The sequence below is a fragment of the Zingiber officinale genome, chromosome 8B (assembly GCF_018446385.1).
Source record: "Zingiber officinale cultivar Zhangliang chromosome 8B, Zo_v1.1, whole genome shotgun sequence".
NCBI classification, from domain to species: Eukaryota; Viridiplantae; Streptophyta; class Magnoliopsida; order Zingiberales; family Zingiberaceae; genus Zingiber; species Zingiber officinale.
In genome coordinates this window covers 15,590,590-15,609,705 of record NC_056001.1, presented here as the reverse complement: position 1 = coordinate 15,609,705, position 19,116 = coordinate 15,590,590, and the positions used below count along the sequence as shown (strand labels likewise).

Genomic DNA, 19,116 nt, shown 5'->3' with positions numbered 1-19,116 from the left:
CCACAGTTATAAACCTTCTAAAGAGGTTTATGCTCCCTCATATCAATCAAAAGATAAAATTCTTACTTATTTTAAAATCTCTTTTCACTAACATAAAATCTCACTCTTTTTAAAATAATTGCCATTGCATATGCTCTTATAATTGTACGTTGGAAATCTTTAATCCAATTTAATTTAAGATGTATTGCAGATTAAGCGGGTTAATCTTTAAAATAAAAATAAAAATAATTATAGAAAAGATTAAAATTTTTAAATTTAGATGTGAATTAGGTTGTAGTCATTGAGTTTCCTAATTTTATTTTAAATTTTTTAAAAAATATTTTTTTCTTAACCTGCGTCAACTCAAATCCATCATGGACTGATCCGTGCAGATCAATCTACCTAGATTGATTTTAAAATAAATTGATAAAATTTTAACCTAACTTTTTAAATTATTTGGTAAAATGAGCTAATCTGATCAATTCAATTTAAATTGACAGCTCTGGTTTAAAGGATCTGAACTGGGTTATGCCCAAATCATACTGGTTCGGCCCAAGCTTGTCACGGCCCACCTACGGGGCAATCAATATATATTCCTCCCGAGCTTGTCAAGGGCCACTTACGAAGGGCTATCAATTTATGCTCTCCAAACTCAACCTAAGCTCATCGAATCTCGATCGCGGCCGGTGAAAGGATTTCCTCCACCGAAACTCAACCTAAGCTTCTCGATCGTGGCCGGTAAAAGGATTAAGGTTGATGGCTCTCTCGGGGCGCCTAAGATCTGTCCTCTGTGCTCGATCGGCCGGCGCGTGGTCCCTGGGGAAACTCAGCACGGTAAGATCGGCAGCCTTATCCTATTCTCTCACGTTGAATTTGGTTTCGATTCGTAAGGTCTTATATCTATCTCTGCAACTTCTGATGTTCGTATGCTTTGATTTTTAAAGATTGAGATCTTTTCTGCAGGGGTTAAGGACCTTTGCGATCCAGACACAACCAACTGAAGCAAAGGTCAAGGTAAATGCCATAATGAGATGTAATATCTATTATGTTTTTGTTATGCTATTGCTGCCTTTTGGTTTATTCGTGAAAAAACATAGGCGCAGGGTGGTAGTGGAACTTGTTGGATTTGATGCATTGCTATTATTCAACTCTATGAGTTTAGGAAGAAATAGCTCAAACTGAACTTTTTTTTAGTGGTTTGTCATCATGTAATCTGATAAATGTATGTGCTACAATATGCTCAATTCATCAATTTGTTTTTTAGACTTCTACACTATTGTAGATCTTCTTGGGGCCATATTCCATATCACTTGAGTATGAAACTCTCATGGAGGATTTCAAAAGATTCATGCATGGGAATGAGAAACAACTGAAACTTTTTTTTATCTTGTTCGTGTGGTTTTCTATGATTGAAACTAGTTCCTCATTTTTATTTCTAGCATTTAGTTAGTGTTTCCTTTCTTGTTGGTAATAGGATACTTGACCTGTGCCTCTTGCCTTATAGCTATGTACCTTATACTTTCTACAGATAAGATTTAGATGCACCACATCATGAGATATATTGGCATATAATTTCATATATGTGGAATGTTCTTTTATTTGTGCAAACTATTCCTTTATTTTTCCATTGTAGATGTAATTGTATCCTCTGTATGACATCTTAGTTATAAATAGACTTTAACCATATCATAGTTTTTGATTGGACTCAAACCATATCATAGTTAACAAATGGTACAAATTAATTTGTGAACTGTATGAACCTAGAATCACCTGATGTTCCTTTCAATAGGGTTTTTGTGTTTTGAATTTTCACAAAATAAACCATACATTTACACCCTTTGGAGTGAGAATAGTAAACATGCGTGTAAGGCATTTTGTATATGCAGATACATGCACAATTGTGAAAACTAAATTAAGTAATAAATATGCATGAGGTGGAAGGAAACTAAACTTCCTTTTGAGAAGAAAGGTGAAAGTTTCTAGTGGATTATCGAGAAGAACATAGCTGGTTTTCATTCTACCCTACACTTCATAGAACTAAATGTTCTTACAATGTAGGTTTCTTCTGGACTTAAAAAATGAAAACTCTTTATTATTAGAGATTAGTCAAAGTGGGAACGAAAATGGTGCATGTGTTGGGTGATTGGCTGAACATATGCCAAATAAGGAATTCCCAATGAGTGCTGCTAAGCAATTTTTTTTTGCCTGACAAATAATTGTAATTGATTTCCTATCTTATGTTAGTTCATTAAATTTTCTTGTTTTTATTCATTTTATCATCATTGAATACAGGTGCCCTTGAAACTATTTGGAGGTTCTGGAAATTATGCAACTGCTCTTTTCATTGCTTCAACTAAAGCAAATGCATTGGACAAGGTCGAAGCTGAGATTCTTGATGTGGTAGAGGCTTCCAAGAGGAGTCCTCGGTTTTCAAAGTTCATCAAAGACATGTCAATTCCTAAAAAGACCCGTGTCAAAACTGTCACTGAAATATTTTCTGAAGCTGGATTTTCTGACATCACCAAGAATTTCTTAGGTATTATTCTTTTCATTTCCTGTTTTGTGAACACTTTTGTCTACAAGTCATAAAATGTCTATATTGCCATTAGTTTACTATGTAACCTACACATTGCAACGTGTCTATTTGTTAGTTTACTATGTATTTTATTCCATTGCTTTTTTGGTGCTCTGATATGCTTTCTTGTGCATCGTAGTCGTAAAATGTCTATGCTGCCATTAGTTTACTATGTAATCTACATGTTGCAACATATCTATACTGCTATTAGTTTACTATATGTTCTATTGCATTGCATTTTTGGTGCTTTGATATGCTTTCTTGCACATGATAGACTATCACTTTTTACTACATACGCTATTCATAGTCATTTTAGGTGGCTATAGAGATGATATCTGGTTTATGCTAATCTTATCCGATTTTCTTTATGGCCTCTTAATATTGTTTGTTTATCTTTAAAATTAGTGTCTTGTCAAAGTGTGTCTCACTGGATTTCAGGTACCTGATACATGATTTTGTGTTTATGACTAGCTTTTTTCAGTAATTTCTCTAGTAGTTGGATTAAATAGTTGATCATATGAATTACTATGGATGATAATTGATAATGATTAATGACTACATACATGCTTATGCCTTAGGACAAGTTGTGTATGCCTACCATGTTTTGATCATGCATCACCCTTTTTTCTGCAAAATTTCTACAAGCTTCATGGATAACTTGTATTGGTTAATATTTAATACTCAAGGAAAGGTTCATTTAGCTTTAAACCTATTGCGTATCTCAGTAAACCTATGTTGGTTCTTGGTATGATTTTCTTTTAAAAATGTCATTATCTATTCCTCTTCAGTATTCATATTTGAAGAACATTAGCGGTTAATAGTAGGTCCTACATGTGATGATTTATTTTGTTTGAATTATTTCAGATTTCCAGCGTTAACTGTTGTATGAATGAAGCATTTGTCCTATGTTTCTATCCATTTAATGAAATCAAGTGTTGAGGCTTTCTATGAGGTTCAATTGCAATTAATGATCGTATAACGTTGTGACTTTTCTTCCCCTTTTATTTATGAAAGCTGTCTTGGCTGGTAATGGAAGGCTTGCACACATAGATCGTATTTCTAAGAGATTTGTTGAGTTGACTATGGCACAAAGGGGAGAAGTTAAAGTCATTGTTACAACAGTGATCGTAAGTCCTCTTAAATGATTTCTCACCTGCACAATGGCTAATTTGGAATTCATTGTTAGTTATAAAGCTCATGATTCAATATAAATGAACCATAATAAATGCTTATCTCTGTTTGAAAATAAGATATCAGTTGATATTACATTATAGTTATTGTCTACCTCTTATAGGGATAGTACACTCCTTTAAACATTGAGGTCTATGAGATTCTTCGTGATTTAGTTCATCAATTGAACAGAGTGTTATGGGTCATGTTCACTTTGAGTCCTAATTATTTACAGTCAAAAAATTAGATGGGCAGAATGCTTGGGAAAAAAATTGAATTAACAAATGAGTAAACCAATACATAGAATAAAACAATTAATTAGCGAATATGGTATGTGCAATGATTTTTCTGATGCACTTTCTTCCTTCCACCTCATTAAACATGTCAATCAACTAGTATTTCCATTAAAATGATTTTGCCTAGCATGTGTCTAGACTTTCATATTTTCTTTGCATGTTTGTTCAGCAGTTGTTGATGAGTACTACTTGTTATTATTATTAATCTACAAATTGAATTCTTCATGATGGCTCAACTTTGACAGTTGGCGGTTGCTTTATCAAAATTTAACAAAATATTAGATCAGCAGTAAGCGGTCAGTTAAATCAAATTTTAAGATGGTGCCCAATCTAGAGGTCTTGTATTAAATTCCTTTAATTTCAATTATTTAAGAGAAATAGTAAATTTTGTGAAGTTGATGCAGTGAACTTGTTGAACTGGCAGCTAGATATTCCACTCTTGCAAATTATCTAAGCAGATATTTTTAAGAATTTTACCTGTGATAGGTTAAGCTTTAGGAGTAAGTAACCCCAGTGAGAATCTAACATGATCCCTATGCGCCTTCCTGCATTCTAGCTGCTAAATACGATTTGGTTTTTTTGTTGCCAGCCACTTCCTGCGGAAGAAGAGAAGGAGCTTAAGTTGACTATGCAAGATATTCTTGGGCATGGAAAAACTGCCAAGCTCGAGCAGAAGGTACTTTCTTTACTTATCATGTTAAATACAAGAGTGGGTTTAATAAACTTCTCTCACTTAACAGATTTTGCTTTTAGATCGCAACATATCTGTTTCCACAAACATGTTATTAAAAGAGATGTGGTTTCCTGCAATGTTTTCTTAAAGCTTTTCTAATAATCTCTACATTTCTTGCTTTTGCAATATGGCAACAGATGTATCAATTCAATCTTCTTCATTTTAACCCCAGGTAGTTCAGAATGAGAGAGGAGACTGTATACTGAAACAAACTAGTTTAATGTTGTATACAACTTGTGCAAATGTTCATGATATTTGCATTTTGTTACTTTTTTGCATAGTGGATTAAATTCTTTATTTTCATTCCTCTGAAATAGCTTTATTTGTTTTTGCCTTTTAATAAGTTCTTAGATCTTTGTTTATTCCAATTGCTTCGCCTTGAGACAGTCAGAATATTCTTTGTTGAACCATCAGTGATAAAAACCGGAAACCAGTCGGTTGATCTCCGTCCAGCTCGTTTTGTTTGCTATGAATTCTCATCTTTTTCACCTTTTGTGATTCTGACAGATCGATCCCAGCATTCTTGGAGGATTGGTGGTCGAGTTCGGAAACAAGGTCTTTGACATGTCGATAAAGACCAGGGCCAAGCAGATGGAAAAACTCTTGAGGGAGCCTATTAATTTTGACAACCTCTAGGCCCTCTCCGACGTCCCTCGACCTGCTGTTATTCAATGGTGGTTGACCTGAAATAAATTTGTGGAGAAGTGAACCCTAACATCCATCGACATGTCTAGCTTGGGGTAAACCCTAACGACAACAACGAGCATAGCAGGATTATATGCCTGTGTTGGTACTCTTCAATTCATTTTTCACCAATAAAATTAAATTTATTATATTTAGTTTTTTTTTACTTCTCTATCATTTAGGAATACATCGAACAGAATATGTTCGATATTGATTATTTTATAGGTTAGTTCTAAAAGAGAAATTTGTAAGAAAGATATAAAAAATTGCCAAACTAAGGGTTTAAATAGTAATTTTAATAAAAAGATAAAATTTATTCGGAGGTGGTATTCAACAACTGCTGAACTAACCTACGAAGAAAATATGAAATTACATATGATAGGCAAAATCATTCTGATGGAAATACTAATTGATGGAATGTTTAATGAGGTGGAAGGAAGAAAGTGCATCAGAAAAATACACAACTCAGTTTTTTAAAGGGCAGTACTGGTAGCAAAAGGTGATGTAGGTAAATTATGATAATCGTTTTTTTTAAGTAGATTTGAGAGATTTTATTCGTAAAGAGATTTTTTTAGTGGACTATACTATCCCTAAAAGAGGTAGACAATTATAATAAGAGGTGTTTGTCGTCAAATTGATATGACCATAATCACCATAATATATTCATAATTAAATAATTGCGAATTGAAGAAGTCCTAGGATAATATTGAACTTAACAAGCTTAACTGAATTATGGCTTGAATATTAGAAATTGAATATTCCCCATGCCACTAAACTCTCTTTGAACCTTCACAAGTATTCATGTTCATGAAATCCATATTATTCTTTACCGAGCACATACATCAACCATTGCAATATGGTAATAAGTTTTACACATTCTATGATCTTAATAGTGATTTATTTTCAACATCCACTAGTGAATAAGAGAACGTCCACACGACGGATCACTCAATAAGGATCTTTCCATTTGCGTCTCAGCTTTTCTCTTTATCCTTCTGGTAAGCCTTTTGAAGGATAAGATTATCAATCTGAAAAAAGAGGGGGATAACTTTCTTGTTGTATGCCCAAGTAACTTGAGATTGATATCATGCAATTCATGAAAAGGCTTACATTCTTTCTTCAACCGAGTCAAACTTTTCATATCAAGAAGTTTCGTTGTCTTCTGGAGTATAAGCAACTATTCGAGAGGAATCCAATGCTACTTTGACTGGCATCACAACTTCAGCTACATACACCATGCAAAAGGGGATTTCTCTAGTGATACGACAAGGTATAGCTCAGAAAGCCCATAAGATATATTGCAATTCTTCCACCCGATTCCAACTACATGCTCTAACTTAGTTTTTATTTCGTGCACAATTTCCTAATTGATCGCTTCAGCTTGTTTATTGCCTTGAGGATAGGCCATGGATGTAAATACTTGCTCTATTTAGAATTCTTTACACTATTTATGTATCTTTCTTCCCTGAGTAAGACTATTATCAGAAATCAATCATCTAGGAATGTCATACCTGCATTCAACATTTTGCCACAGAAATTTTATTACAGCTTGCTCTACGATGTGAACTACTTACTGCCTCTGTCTCGACCTATTTCGAATGATAAACTTTTTTTTGAGCTGTTCCCCTAGGAAATGGACTTATTATATCTATTCTCCATTGGTCAAATGGACAAGAAGCAATTGATGATTTCATCAATTTGGCTAGACGTGTTTGCTAGTTTTGGTGTCATTGACATCTTTCACAAAGTTTTACCACTTGCATTGCGTTCTTTTTTAAGGCGGGCCAAAAATATCCAACCAACAGTGCCTTTTGAGCTAGAGATTGTCCTCCTAGATGGTTGCCATAGGGTCTTTCATGTATCTCTTTTAATGCATACTCAGCCTCCTACTCTCCCAAACAACGTAATAAAGGTCATGCATTGGATGACTTATATAAAACTCCTAAAAGGCAGAATTTGGTTGCTCGGTATCTAAATTGTATAACTTACACACTGTCTTCAGGTAATTTTCTCAAGATCATTCGTTACTAGACCTAGGGTAGCCTCCAATTGAGGCATCATTTCCACTTGAGATACTACCTCTCGAGAGGTCCATTCACCTAGAGAACTAGCCAACCACGCTAATTCATCAGATCATAAATTGTATGGCCGAGCAATTTTCTTTAATAAGAATTCTATAAAATTTTCTTTGGTCTTCTCTACTATTTAGCAATATCTGTGACATTTCTCATCTTTAATTTTAAATACTTTATTCACTTGTAGTACCACAAAGTAGATCACAGAGCTACTAATAAATCTTCATATTAGGATTTGTTATTAGAGGCCCTAAATATGAGACGTGTTGGAATACTTCAGAGCTAGAGGAAGGAGGGTGAATAGCTCGTCTGGCTTCGTTGATGTTGATTTGCAGCGAAAAATAAGACGCAAGCTCCTCCAATGCTAACTCAAAGAATTTACTTAGTATCCACCTCAAGAAGAGGTGACTAATCCAAGGATTCACACACGAACACTCTCTCCACTATCAAAAGCACTCATTTTCAGAGCAATCCAGAGGTGGAGAAATCTCGTACAAGACTCCAATACAACAAGAAGAAAAAGGGAAGCTAATACAAATAAATCTTACAAGATTTATAACATTGAAACCCTAGTTTACTCCTTCTTGTTTGTTCATCTCTTTATCAACTTGGAAATGCAACAACACTTCCCTCTAAGTCTTTAAGAACTCTGGTGGTGAGTTGGAGAGAATTAGTGAAAGAGATGTGAGAAGAGTTGCTCCTTTGAAGCCATCGAAGTGTTTTTACCTGCATCCTGTGCCAACAGTCATATCTCAATTGATCATCAGATTGATTGGAGAAGCTGAATTGATTGACCAATCGATTCAGAGCACTTTTGTGTTACCGGGGGAAGCCCCAGAATCGATTGGGAAGACTCCCAATCGATTCAACACAGCTAATACTGTGCTTCAAGACAAAAAGGCTTCCCAATTGATTGACTGATCAATTGGGAATGCTTGAATCAATTGACCAATCAATTCAGGGCTTTTCTGTGTCGCAATGAACGACTTCAAATTGATCAGCTGATCGATTGGTGTAGCCCTAATCTATTAGCTAATCGATTGGGCTGCCTTTGCACGTAGCACTCTCCCAATCGATCAATGGCTCTGGTTTGATAGATTGACCAAACCTAACTTGCTTAACTCAAGTCTAGGATTCCCTTGCCTAACACTCGATCAATCGTGATTTGTTGAGACTTCTCATTGCTTAGCATCTAGTCAACTTTGACTGCTGGAACTTCGTCACCAAGTATCCAATCAACACTGACTCTCTTGGACTTTTCTCTTCGTGTCAAGTGCCCGATCAACCTTGACCCACTTGGACTTACCGTCTCATATCAAGTGTCTGATCATCCATGACCCACTTGGACTTTCACTCACTAGATGTCCGGTTAACCTTGACCCACCTGGATTTCAACTATCTGTCTTCATTGACTAAGACTTTCTCATTACATAGTTTCACTCACTAGGATTTTCCCCACCAAACTTCACTCACCAGAATTTCCATTTGTCTAGATTCACTCACTAGGGCTTTCCAATCTTCCTAGCTTTACTCACTAGGGCCTTCTAACTATCTGGCTTCACTTACTAGGACTTTTCATCTGCCTAGCTTTACTTATTAGGATTTTCCAATCTATATAGCTTTACTCACTAGGACTTTCCAACTGCTTGAGTTCACTCACCAAGACTTTTCAATCTGCTTAGCTTCATTTACTAGGACTTTTCAATCTACTTAGTTTCACTCATTAGGGTTTTCCAACTGTCTGACTTCACTCACCAGGACTTTCCACACTAAGTATTCGGTAAACACTAACACACTTGAATTTTCTTCTTCTTTCAACCTTTCCGTTAGTCTTGCCCTTGTCTAATATCTAATTAGGACTTCCCAATCAAGTACCTGTTCAATCTTGACATACTTGACTTTTTTGGTCAACTTTTGACCGTCAATATCTCATATGGATAATTACACCTGCAATATCTATATATTGTCAAATATCGAAACTCAAATATCAAAACTCAAGTTTGAGCCAACTCAAACTTAGTCAACCTGATCAACCTTGACTCAGGGGAAATTACACCAATAATCTCCCCCTTTTTGATGTTTGATAATATGTTTAAGTTAGGATAATCTCATAGCCTCAACTTTTCTTCATGGCAAAGCATGAATGAGGGTTTCTGTCATTCTCTCCATTTCTAAGAGGGTAAACTATCCCTTTGGGTAATGAAGGCCTAACTTAAATCCTATATTCTCCCCCTTTAGCATATATCAAAAATTCTTCTCCTAAAGAGTTATCCATATGTTATTTACAATATCATAATGAAGGTCTCATATCCTTCATTGTCTCCAATGTTTACCCTTGATCATTAACCCATCATACAATGCTCATTGTAGAGCATTCATACTCCACAATGAAGATATCCAATTTTTCATTATTTTTCAATACTCAACCTTGAGCATTCATTATAATGAAGGCTTCCAACCTTCCATTGTTTCATTATTTTGGAATAAAATCAAAACCATGTCTTTAAGGAGTGTTGGTGTAAGGAGCACCAGATGATCAAATCTATATTTTGATAACGGCAAAGGGTTCAAAACTTAAATTGTTTTGTTATCTAACAAGTGTGAATGAGCTTGTAAGAAAATCCTAAGGGTTCTTAGATAAAAGTTCTAGCAGATTCTATGCAGGTGGAAAACCCTAGGGGGAGGTAACCCTAAGTCCTAGGGAGAGGTAACCCTAGGTCCTAGGGGGAGGTAACCCTATGTTATGGAAAGTCCTAGCTGCGATTAGACAATAAAGTCTTGGTTTGGGGGACTGGATAAAGTCTTGGCAGGTCGAGGACGTCAGGCGAAATCCTAGAGTCGGGGACTCTAGGTGAAAATCCTCAGGGTCACCGACACTAGCTGAAAGATTGGACGGGTCAGACATCGGACGTCAAGCGGAAAAGTCTTGAAGTCTCGAATGCTAAGCAAAAGTCCAGATGGTCTAGAGGATCGATCTGGCAAAAGGTAAACTCTCTTGAGAGGAGTAGGTGAGGACGCGTTTTCTGAAGAGGGAACAGTAGCTGTCAGTTCGACCTAGAGTTTCAACGAAACTCAAAGTCAGGACCAGACAATTTGAAGGTTATCAAAACTTGTTTTTATATACTGATTTATCTTTTATTCTAACTCTGTTTTGCAGGAAGATTAACGTTGTTGCAGGGTCAAATTATGCCTTGCTCAGTCGACCAAACCTTTGGATCAGTCGATCGAACCACTAAGCTAGAAGAGCAGATTTTGGCTCGCGATGAAGTGTAGATCGAGGGATCGGTTGACAGAATAGGGAGGCTCAGTCAATCGAATGGTGGATAAACTTCAGACCTGGTTGATCGAACCAGATAAGCCGAGGAGTGTCAAGTGTTCGGTCGATCGAACAGAGGGATCGGTCGACTGGAGGAAGATTCTATTCAAAGTCACAACATCTGGATGGAAAGCTAAGCAGATTCAGCATGTTCGGTCGACCGATCAATGTTGAGTCAAACCTAATCCCGAGATCAGTGGATCTGGATCAGGTTTAGCTTGGCTACAAAAGGAGGCCTCGACCCAGCACTTCGGGACAACGAATTCTGACAATCATTAGCTTCCGCGCGTTGCTCTGAGAACCTCGACACCCAAACTCTGCTTCGATGATGGAAAGCTCAACCATTTCAGATCCTTAGAAGTTGTCGGTATAATTTTAATTAAGAGCACTTCAATTGTATTATTCTTATACTTCATATCTGTATTTGTAATTTTCGAATTGATAGTGAATTACCTAACAAAAGTGATCAACGATTGCGGGCCTTGGAGTAGGAGTCGTCAAAGGTTTCAAACCAAGTAACCAAAAGTGTTACGCTTGTCTTTATCTTATCTTCTATTTCCGCTGTGTTTTACTCCAATTGATTTCAGACGAAAACGTGAAAAAGGCATAAGTGCTATCCCCCTTCTAGCATGTATCGATCCTACAAGGAGTAGCTTCCTGTCAAAACATACTCCAAACTTCTGTCATTGCACCAACAATGACTTAAAATTTCTAAATCTTTAGGAAATCCAAAATTTGAAGTTTTGAGGTTCAAAATCTAAGTTTGAAACTAAACCTCATCCTAAACTCTAACTTAATCTACCTTAACAATTTAATTCTTATTTCTATCAAGAAAACTATCCTTAAATGTTCGTAAATAAGTTTTATAGGGTTAAGGATGGTTAACACGACTAAATACGACTTAATGGACTAAAATTAGATCATTTTGGCCCAAATCGACCTTCTTAATCGATTAAAGTTGGATTTTAATCGATTAACTGATAGATTCCGAGGGGGCTTGATCGATCTCTTGATCAATTTAGTGGCATTGTATACTCGCGAAAATAACCTTAATCATTCACCTGATCGATTCAAGTCTGGGCCAATCGATCACTTGATCAATTCCGCGGGCCTCTGTGCTCGCAGCGAATGACCTTAATTGATTCACAAATCGATTCATGCATGTGAATCAATTACTTGATCAATTGGGATTTCTGAAATTTCTTATTTTGATTTCACACCGAATTTCAAAAATCCACAAATAATTTTACGATTATCAAAAAATCATGAAATTTTACGTAGACATTATTTATGTCATATACTATCATGAAAAAATAGTTTTCTAAAAAAATAATTTCTCAAAACTTGAAACCACTGAAAACTTCAATGTTTTATTCTAGTTTGTGTTTGACTATCTAATGGTGATTTCTATCAAAAGATAGCCTTCACCAAGGTTTTCCAAAAATATTTTGAAATGATTTTCAAAAATAATTTCCAACCATATTTTTTGAGCTGAATGCACATGACTTATATATTAGCTTTCCCAATGATTGAATAATACATAAACTATGTGTTTGATGAAATTAAAACTTAAAAAGATACACTAAATCAATATCTTGAATTTTGTTCATCTTCTTAATATCTCACTTGTGTCTAATGTGCACTAAAACACATACAAGCTAACTTATGGTCTTTGTGAGATATTGATATTGGTTTTCCCTAATCTAAGGGTTCATGCATATCTAACTAGACATTTAAATTATGATCATCTACCTAAGATGTCATTTGTTAACTAATGTCATTGTCCTTGACTACAAAGAATTATAATAATACATGATGATTTATGACATACATCAAAATGAATCATTTTCAAACGAAAATATACTATAGCTATATAATGTATATATGACATGACATGTGATATTTTTCATAATGATATGGATGTAAAATATGATGTCAGTGCATATGATGGGCAATCAATCATGATAATTTAGCATAAATAATATACCTAGATTATCTATCTATCTCTAATTAATTACTAAATTTAAAGAATCAACATAAGTTTGCCCTTATCTCGCAAGAGAATGTCAAATCCTAACTTAGTATTTCTTTTACTCTTCCTATTTGTGCCAATTTTAATTAACTCCAAATCTTCAAATTTTAGCACATTTTACTCTTCCAAAAGAGTAAACATTTAAATTTACATTTTCAAAAGTTAACAAAACTTTAAAAATGTCTTCAAGTGTCAACTTCATCAAGGTTGGGTTTACTACCCTTCCAATTAGAGTGGACGCCCTCTAAACCCATTTAGGGTGTAAAGAACATACTCTTAAAAATCTAAAATTTATTGGTGCTCCTTGGGTGTGTTAGGTACTCACTAGGGATAACTTCTCTAGTTACCTTCCTAGGCTTCTTAGAAGTCTTGGTCATGCTAGACTCCTCTATGTCCTAGGGATAATTTCCCTTGTGACCTTTTTAGTGACTTTCTTAAGTTTCTTGAAAGCCTTAGTCACATTACTTCTAGGGATAACTTTTTTTGTTATCTTGACTTGACCACTAGACTTAGGGCTAGTTTCATAACTATATGAAACTCTATGATAAAAAGGGGCATCCTTCTTGGCTTGAGGTTTGTATCCTAAACCCTTCCTATCATTGGATGGTTCTTGACTATCTATCCCTAGATTTTTCTCTTTTAATATTTTTATTTTTTTAAGATATTTTCTAATTTATCAATTCTTGACATTAAGAGTTGATTTTCCATCCTTAAATTCTTGGATGTGGATTTCCCTAAATTTCCTTTGGCATTTTTATCCTTAGACTTATATCTAAAATCCTTAGAATTCTTACCTAAATTGTAATCTACATTCCTAGCCTTAGGTATGATAGTTTTAGCATAATATGCTACATATTTTTTTAACTCTATCATGCTTCCTATTTTCATGATAAATTGTATTAAAATGGTAAAGATAACTTCTAGTATGCTTTTTATCATTACTCAAAGGAATTGAATTAATAAATGATACATTGCGTTTGCTCTTAAGAGCTTCCCCTTGAGTTGAGCTTCCTCTTTTGACCTTGGTCGGTTTCCTCCCATTAGGATATTGACTCCGATAATGCCCTTTTTGGTTGCAAGAAAAGCACACAATGTGTTCTTTATCTTTTCACACAACGAGGCCAACTTTCTTGGGCTTCTCTTTGCCTTTTGGTGCCAATTGACTATTTTTCTTGGTCAACTTCGGACACTTACTTTTGTAATGCCCACTTTCCCTACACTCAAAGCAAATAATGTGACTTTTATTATTTATAATTGAAATTGTTATACCTTCTTTGTTTGTAGGGGTGGCACATGATCTTTCTTTTGATCCGGATGTGGAGGTTTCTTCTTGATCCGATACCAAGGGTTGGCGCTCCCCCTCAATCCTTGAGATGGATGCCTCTTCATCTTCATCCTTGGATGCTGAGCATCTCTCAATCTCCGAATCCTCATCTACGTGAAACAAAGAGTATCTCCTTTTGCTTTTGTCCCTGTGCTCTCTTGAGGATGGATCTTTTTCAATTTCTTCTCCTTTGAAAGATGAGCATCTCTCAACTTCCAAATCTTCTTATTCATGATCTAATGAGTCTCCCTCTTTGGATTCTTCTTGATTTGGTGTAGTGGAGAGGACTTCATGAACATTTTCCAATTTGCTTTAAAGCTCCTTGGCATCTTCATATTCTCCTATCTTGCTCAAGATGTTGCTAAGCAATAAATGACCAATAATTTGGTCACTTTGTCATTGGCCTCACATCATTGAATTTGCTCCTTGCTCCAATTGATTCTTTTGATGATTTTACCTTTGCTATCCTTTGGAGCCTAAATCCTTCCATTAGAGCAAACCATTGTTTTATCTTCACCATCAAGAAATTTTTTATTCTTGATTTCCAAAAATCGAAGCTTGAAGATATGTATGATGGAGGTGCCTTTGTGTCGAATCTAAGTCCATCTCGAAAATCCATTTGAAGTCAAGTTTGTTGATAAAGTCTTTAACTTTGTTAACTTTAGAGTTTCAACTTCTTCTTTTTCTTCTTCTTCTTCTTCTTCTAGCTCTTTTTCCTTTCCGGCGATGAGTTCGGTGAAGAGCGATCTCGCTATAATACTATTTGTTGGAACACTTCGGAGCTAGAAGGAGGGGACGATGAATAGCTAGTCTTGCTTCGTCGATGTTGATTTGCAACAGAAAATATGACACAAGCTCTTCCAATGCTAACTCAAAGGATTTACTTGGTATCCACCTTAAGAAGAGGTGACTAATCCAATGATTCACATATGAGAACTCTCTCCACTATAAAAAACACTCCTTCTTGGAACAATTCGGAGGTGGAGAAACCCTTTACAAGACTCTAATACAACAAGAAGAAAAAGGGAAGCTAATGCAAACAAATCTTACAAGATTTACAACACTAAAACCCTAGTTTGCTCCTTCTTACTTGTCCACCTCTTGATCAACTTGGAAATGCAACAACACTTCCCTCTAAGTCTTCAAGAACTCTGGTGGTGAGTTGGAGAGAATCGATGAACAAGATGTGAGAAGAGTTGCTCCTTTGAAGCCGTTGTAGCGCTTTTACCTGCATCCTGCGCCAACGATCATATCTCAATCAATCGTCAGATCGATTAAAGAAGCTGAATCGATTGACCATTCGATTCAAAGTACTTCTGTGTTCTCGTGAGAATCCTCGGAATTAATTGGGAAGGCTCCCAATCGATTCAGCACAGGTAACATTATGCTTCACGAAAAAAAGGCTTCCCAATCGATTGAGAATGCCTGAATCAATTGACCAATGGATTCAGGGCCTTTTTGTGTCACGATGATCGTCTTCTAATTGATCGATTGACGTAACCCCAATCTATCAACTGATTGATTGGGCTGCCTTTGCTCGCACTCTCCCAATCAATCAACATTTATGGTTTGATCGATTGATCAAATCTAACTTGCTTAACTCAAGTGTAAGGTTCCCTTGCCCAACACCCTGTCAACCGTAATTTATTGGGATTCCTCATTGCCTAGCATCTGGTCAACTTTGACCTATTGGGACTTCGTCACTAAGTGTCTAGTCAACATTGATCCACTTAGACTTTTCTCCTCGTGCCAAGTGTCCGGTCAACCTGACCCACTTGGACTTATCGTCTCGTGCCAAGTGTCTAATCATTCATGACCCACTTGGACTTCCATTCACCAGATGTCCAATCAACCTTGACCTAGATGTTCAATCAATCTTGACTCATCTGGATTTTAACTACCTGACTTCACTCACTAGGACTTCCTCATTGCATAGATTCACTTACTAGGACTTCTCCACCTGGCTTCACTCACTAGAATTTTCATCTTCTTAACTTCACTCACTAGAACTTTCCAATCTACCTAGCTTCACTCACTAGGACTTTTCAATTACCTAGCTTCACTCACTACGACTTTCCACCTACTTAGTTTCACTCACTAAGACTTTCCAATCTACCTAGTTTCACTCACTAGGGCTTTCCAACTACCTGATTTCACTCACTAGGACTTTTCAATTTACCTAGATCCATTAACTAGGACTTTCCAATTTGCTTAGCTTCATTCACTAAGGTTTTCCAACTGTCTGGCTTCACTCACTATGACTTTCCAATCTGCCTAGCTTCACTCACAAGGACTTTCCACACCAAGTGTTCGGTCAACACTGAACCATTTAGATTTTCTTCTTCTTCTAACTTTTTCGTTGGTCTTGCTCTTGCCTAACCTCTAATTAGGACTTCCCAATCAAGTATCTGGTCAAGGTTGACCTACTTGACTCTTCTATTCAACATCTGAGCGTCAATATCCCATATGAACAATTGAACCTGCAATATCTATATATTGTCAAACATCGAAACTCAAATATTAAAACTCAAGCTTGAGTCAACTTAAGTTTAATCAACCTGGTCAACCTTGATCCAGGGGAAATCGCACTAACAAGATGAACAACTAACTTAATTTCTACTCCTTGTGGGGAAATTAGAACTAGACCTACACCGCTATCTTCCTTGTTAGAAGAAACATATACGTAGATTTTCCATGGCCCTTGTTCTTTAGTTCGGAGAGATTCCATTAGGAAGTCTGCTAAAGCATGTGCTTTGATTACCGAGTGAGGCTAATATTCAATATCGTATTGTTAGTTCAGTTGACCACTTGATGAGGCATTCAGTGGCCCCTGGATGAGTAAGTATTCGAATGATTGTAATATTTGTCAACACAACAATTGTAGTATCTGTCAACACAACAATCGGTTGACCACTTGGTAATCCCGAAAATGTATTTTTTGAGATTGTGCCTCATACAGTATTTATGCAAGGTAGAAAAAGTTTCTTCCAAGTCCAGTATTAAATCACCTACACGTAAAGATTTAATTTGTATGTCATCAACGTATATCTGCACATTCCTTCTAAGTTGTCCAGTGAAGATTTTATTCATCAATATTTGATAGATTGCCCTTGTATTTTCCAACCCAAAGGGCATCACCGTATAACAGAAAGTGTCATCAACTATGATGAAACTCACTTGGTTTTGAACAACTTTAACTAAGAGAATTTGATGATATCCTTGATAAATATATAATATTGAAATATATTGATGTCTTTCAGTAGAATCCACTAGTTGATCGATGTGTAGGAGGAATAACAATCTTTATGACAAGTTTGTTTAAATCTTAGAAATCCACTTAGGTACGTCATTTGCCTCAGGGTCTAGATGCAAGCACCACATTGGAAAACTGGATAGGATATTATATTTCTCTGATGTTGTTAGTGTTTAAAAGCTTGTTTACTTCTACCCAAATAATTTTATCATTATCGACTTCAAAATGACGTTGCTTCTGTTGATTGGTCGGGTATCTTGTGAAGTTTGAAGTTGGCATTCCATTATTTCTGGACTCACCCCAACTAAGTCCTTAGTTGTCCATGCAAAGACATTTGCATTTCGAATAAGGCATGATGTAACTGAAGCTCTTAACTCATCGGAGAGGTCTTTTGAGACTTTAGTGGTTCTTTCTGGTTGAGCGAGAACTATAGAAATAATTTCTGTTTCTGGCTTGGAAGTTTCTGAATGTTCTCTTTCTTTGATGGTGTATACTTCTTCCATGAGTTGGTATCGTTAATTTTCCCACGTTTCTTAATTGTTCTTTTTCTATCCTATTCGGATGGTCTCAACATAGCACTTTTGAGACTCTCGTTGAGCTCCTCGAACCTCTTTGACTTCATTGTTCACATGAAATTTGATTTTCTGGTGATATGGAGAAACCAATGCTATGAGCCAATCGTTCTAATAAAATATTATAAGAAGAAGGAGCGCCCACTACGATAAAGGTAGTTAGAATAGTCTTCCTTTATGGTATTTCTATGAGAGAAAGAGGTATTTAATTTGACCAAGCGATTGTACTTCCTATCTAGAAAACCCAAACAAAGAGGTAGAGACAAATTGAAGATCCTCAACTTTGATCTCCATTTGCTCTAGAATTGACAAATAAATAATATTAATCGAGCTACCTACATCCACAAACACCTTGCCAACATTATAATTAGCTACCAGAGCACATATTATCATAGCATCATTATGGGGAATGATGATGCCTTTTACATCACTAGGACCAAGCCTCCAAGATAGGTCCAGTTTCAACTTCAAGTGCGCGGACAATCATGCATTTTCTCAACTATATCTTTTACGAGATTTATTGGAATCACCATCGGTGACACTTCAATGAATCATATTAATCATTCCTCAAATAGGTGGAGGATTTTTAACTACCCCTTCTTCTTGTGGTGGTGCTTGTAACTGATTTGGAGAGGGGGGCCAGGAAGTTGAGGACCCAGATGATTCTACATTGGGGGATGATGTGGAGGTTGTCTTTGTTGAGGGGGATTGGGGTTGTCAATATGTTCCTCATACGAGGATAAGCTTTGATGATTCGTTCTAACTCCTCTAATCCTCTACAATTGCGAGTAACATGCTCATACTCTTCATGAAATTCACAACAAGCCGGAGAGCGTTGTCTTTGAGGACCTCGTTCCGAACCTACAGATCATCTCAGGAGTTGGTGTTAATCACAAATCTGCATAGTCCTCTCTTTGATATGCCATAAAGGTTGAGATTATAAGGTTGATTCCTTGGTGTATCAGGTTGCACTAGCCAAGGAAGTGGTCTGGGATCTAGTTGACGTTCATTAGTCTCAATTGGTCGAACCCCACATTGTTCTTGCCAGGTCTATTGCGCTTCTTCCACATTAATGTATTTTTCAGCTCTTGCTAATTGTGTGTTGAA

At 36.2% G+C, this 19,116-nt stretch overlaps 1 protein-coding gene across 1 annotated transcript; it reads left to right on the top strand.

The window, feature by feature from the left end:
- The first annotated feature begins 593 nt into the window (after positions 1–593).
- LOC122017289 (ATP synthase subunit O, mitochondrial-like) lies at positions 594–5,586 on the top strand. Its single transcript, XM_042574857.1, has 6 exons — positions 594–813; positions 943–993; positions 2,272–2,515; positions 3,569–3,681; positions 4,610–4,696; positions 5,261–5,586. Exons 1-6 carry the CDS (start codon positions 736–738, stop codon positions 5,387–5,389), a joined length of 702 nt encoding a protein of 233 aa, XP_042430791.1. The 5' UTR covers positions 594–735; the 3' UTR covers positions 5,390–5,586.
- The last annotated feature ends 13,530 nt before the right edge of the window (positions 5,587–19,116 follow it).